The following is a 1738-nucleotide window of genomic DNA, read 5'->3' as shown; positions in this document are numbered from 1 at the left end:
TTGGAAGGAGTAACAGGAATACAGAGTACTGGGCTAATGGTAAGATTTTTGGTAGTGTGGATGAGCAGAGAGATCTCGGTGCCCATGTGCATAAATCCCTGAAAGTTGCCACCCAGGTTGATAACGTTGTTAAGAAGGCGTATGGTATGTTAGGTTTTATTGGTAGAGGGATTGAGTTTCGGAGCCATGAGGTCATGTTGCAGCTGTACAAAACTCTGGTGCGGCCACACTTGGAGTATTGCGTACAGTTCTGGTCACCACATTATAGGAAGGATGTGGAAGCATTGGAAAGGGTGCAGAGGAGATTTACCAGGATGTTGCCTGGTATGGAGGGAAGGTCTTATGAGGAAAGGCTAAGGGACTTGAGGCTGTTTTCGTTAGAGAGAAGAAGGTTAAGAGGTGACTTAATAGAGACATACAAGATGATCAGAGGATTAGATAGGGTGGACAGTGAGAGCCTTTTTCCTCGGATGGTGATGGCTAGCATGAGGGGACATAGCTTTAAATTGAGGGGTGATAGATATAGGACAGATGTCAGAGGTAGGTTCTTTACTCAGAGAGTAGTAAGGGCATGGAATACCCTGCCTGCAAAAGTAGTAGACTCGCCCACTTTAAGGGTATTTAAATGGTCATTGGACAAACATATGGATGATAATGGAATAGTTTAGGTTAGATGGGCTTCAGATTGGTTTCACAGGTCGGCGCAACATCGAGGGCCGAAGGGCCTGTACTGTGCTGTAATGTTATATGTTCTATGAGTGCGGATATTGGAGGATTGTAGGGCTGGAAGAGATTATGGCGATGGGGAGGCACAAGGCCCTGGTGGGGATTTGAAAGTGATGATAAGAATTTCATAAAATGAGGACCTGCTTAACTGGGAGAAAATACACATCAGTGAGCACATGGGTAATAGGTGGACAGAACTTGTGAATTGGACATGGTAACAGTTTTGGATCACTTTAAATTTGCATAGATTGGAAAGTAGGAAGCTAGTCAGGAATGTGTTGGAGTTGCTAAATCTAGTGGTGATAAAGGTATAAATAAAGTGAAACAGCTGAATTAACACATTGACATATTCTCTTCCTTTTCTCTCCACCCAAAATGGAAAATGAATCAGAAACCCAGAAGGTGTGCTAAAACAGTCATTCTTCAAAAGTGAAGCAGTAATAACTAGAAGTAGAGACAGAGACATTAGCATACTGAATTGTTTACCTGCTCGGTTCCTTTCCATACAACTAAACATTTGGCCAGAAGACTCGAGCATGTCGTGATAAACAGATGGAGTTAAATGGAAACTGAGTGAGCAAAGTGAATATTGATGCAGATATTTGATGGTAGTTAAACATGGGGGTGGGGCGTTGTGTGGAGAACAATTCTTGTACCTAAGTAAATTTGCTCAGCTTCCATCTTGAAGATCTAACTGCCAGAGCAGTGACAAAGAGGTCTCCCTTGCTGCAGTGCCAGGAAGGATATTACCTGTTATCAAGCGGATGAATTGCACTCCCTAGTAATTGACAAGGGTGGGTGTTGTGATCATGAGGTGGAATAACCGTCTCCAATAATCGGAAAACATTTATTGTGATGTTTCAGAAAGTGTTTTGAGTGCCAGATATCATAAAGATAAGGCTAGAGGCTGAGCACTCTTGGGAGTAATCCATAATTTACAAAATAATCATGTACATTCTAGCTAAGTATGAAGCCTAAGCTGCTAATCTTTCTTCACTGTATCTACGTTCTC

At 42.3% G+C, this 1738-nt stretch overlaps 1 protein-coding gene across 1 annotated transcript in view; it reads left to right on the top strand.

Annotated features, from left to right (window-relative positions):
- The first annotated feature begins 1108 nt into the window (after positions 1 to 1108).
- Positions 1109 to 1738, top strand: part of LOC125484024 (meiosis 1 arrest protein-like) — a 55748-nt gene continuing 55118 nt past the window's right edge. Inside the window, exon 1 of the mRNA XM_048601126.1 lies at positions 1109 to 1128. Within this exon, the coding sequence (XP_048457083.1) occupies positions 1109 to 1128 (20 nt within the window). The remainder of the gene's footprint in view (positions 1129 to 1738) is intronic.

Source organism: Rhincodon typus, chromosome 1 (assembly GCF_021869965.1).
Source record: "Rhincodon typus isolate 14 chromosome 1, sRhiTyp1.1, whole genome shotgun sequence".
Classification (NCBI taxonomy): domain Eukaryota; kingdom Metazoa; phylum Chordata; class Chondrichthyes; order Orectolobiformes; family Rhincodontidae; genus Rhincodon; species Rhincodon typus.
This window is presented reverse-complemented; position numbering and strand designations above follow the sequence as displayed.